This window comes from Clinocottus analis, unplaced genomic scaffold (genome assembly GCF_023055335.1).
Source record: "Clinocottus analis isolate CAN_PGR_092001 unplaced genomic scaffold, fCliAna1.0.p SCAF_74, whole genome shotgun sequence".
Taxonomy (NCBI): domain Eukaryota; kingdom Metazoa; phylum Chordata; class Actinopteri; order Perciformes; family Cottidae; genus Clinocottus; species Clinocottus analis.
In genome coordinates this window covers 143,198-145,000 of record NW_027176234.1, presented here as the reverse complement: position 1 = coordinate 145,000, position 1,803 = coordinate 143,198, and the positions used below count along the sequence as shown (strand labels likewise).

The window sequence follows — 1,803 nt, the reverse complement described above, 5'->3', positions numbered from 1 at the left end:
CTATAGTTACAGCTGGTTCAGGTCTATAGTTACAGCTGGTTCAGGTTTAAAGTTTGGACTGGTTCAGGTCTCTAGTTAGGACTAGTTCATGTCTATAGTTAGGACTGGTTCAGGTCTATAGTTAGGACTGGTTCAGGTCTATAGTTAGACCAACCTGCTGACCTGAGGTCAGTTCACCAGAGAAGAAGTAGAGACCAACCTGCTCTGTGGACCCGGACTTCCGGGTTGAAAACAGCGTCCAGTAGTCTCCGTTGTCGCTCGTTCTCGTCTCTAGAAGCAGAAAGTTCCTCCTCGTACTCTGCTATCGTTCTTTCAAACAGCCCAAATATCTCTTGCGCAGCCGCAGTGAGTCGCTGCTTCACCAACGCTCTCAGCATTTGGACTTTACACATGTTCACACGACGACAGCAACTTGTTCTCCACACAAACTCCGTCACGAAGCCCGTTTGCTCTCCATCCAACAGTCCCGACGACGATGTTGCTAACACGCTAAGCTAGCTTCAGTTTCTCTCCACAGACAAAAGGTCTCTCCTCCGTTTCGCGCGGACGCCATCTTGTTCCAAGCTAGCCAAAGTGAGGACCACCACTTCCGGTACAGTTGAGTTTCTGGCCTTCAGAGTAAAAGCCTGGTATATAAAAAAAAAAGACTACACAAGGAAATATACATACATAAAAATATGACCAAGTACTAAATAGGTCATTAACAATCAGATTATTATTAATAATAACGTACAATCACATCACCCTCTTCTTTCTCCTGTTTTTTGAAGAACACACACCAACATCCTGTAATCTGTTTATTCTGTGTTTTATTCTGAAGGTTCTGGTTATTCCTCTCTTTCCTGCTCTGGTGACGTCAGTCCTTAGACTGTGCCGTCGCAATAAAGTAATCTAATTTAAGCAGTAATAAATGTGTTTATTTCACACATATCCGACTCTAACAACTCAACACTTTAGTGCATTCTTCATAACTATTATTACAAATAATAAGTGGTTCTGCCTCTAACGCGCAGAATTCAACGACACTTGAGTCCTGTTGGTTTGAAGTACATTGATTCACTTTGAAGTACATTGATGAACATTGATGTACTGTTCTCAGGACCTTCTGTATATGTATATTATGTGTATTGATATTAATAAACATTGTATTATTTGAATAATGTTATATACATATATATACACATTTAATATATAAATATTGAATATTAAAATCTGACGAGAACATTTGTGGGGATAAAGATTAACTTTATTTTGGAGGAAACCAAAAGTAAAGATCCAAACTCAGGAACTTCATATTCTGTTTCTAGACACTGAGTTACATCCCATAATACAACAGCTGGACTAACCAGCCTCCATCAGGCCAGAGCAGGGTCCTTGTGGACCTCGTCAGGGGAGTCCAGGTCCGGGTCCACATCTCGATCCAGATCCCCCGGACTCAAACCACCGGCCTCATTGGGCCGCGGTCTGGCAGCTTCAGACAAAGTATGACGACGTTTACCAACCAGTGAACTTCATGAGGAAGGAACCAGTGGCCCACAAGTCTGAGGGATGCGCTGGAGCCAGAATGTAGTTTTAACACAGGTGCATTGTGGGACTGTCCTGTCGGCCCTTCCTCCAACAGACTCTTTCTCACCCAGGCATCTCGACTCGGCCACAGACGTTCGCCTCTCCACCCTGCCTTCCTCCCTCGATTCTCTCTGTCCTCTCACGACACGAAAGGTCTGCAAGTCCCCGCCAGCTCTGTGGTTGTCTGAGTTAGTGTGCGCCGAGAGAGCCACTCTGCGAGCATCGGAAAGGAAATGG

The 1,803-nt window shown here is 44.4% G+C and overlaps 1 protein-coding gene across 1 annotated transcript in view; it reads right to left on the bottom strand.

Annotated features, from left to right (window-relative positions):
* LOC137779355 (gastrula zinc finger protein XlCGF26.1-like) overlaps positions 1-518 on the bottom strand; it is a 4,976-nt gene extending 4,458 nt beyond the window's left edge. The window contains exon 1 of the mRNA XM_068567020.1: positions 200-518. Within this exon, the coding sequence (XP_068423121.1) occupies positions 200-392 (193 nt within the window). The 5' untranslated portion in view covers positions 393-518. The remainder of the gene's footprint in view (positions 1-199) is intronic.
* Between the last annotated feature and the right edge of the window lie 1,285 nt (positions 519-1,803).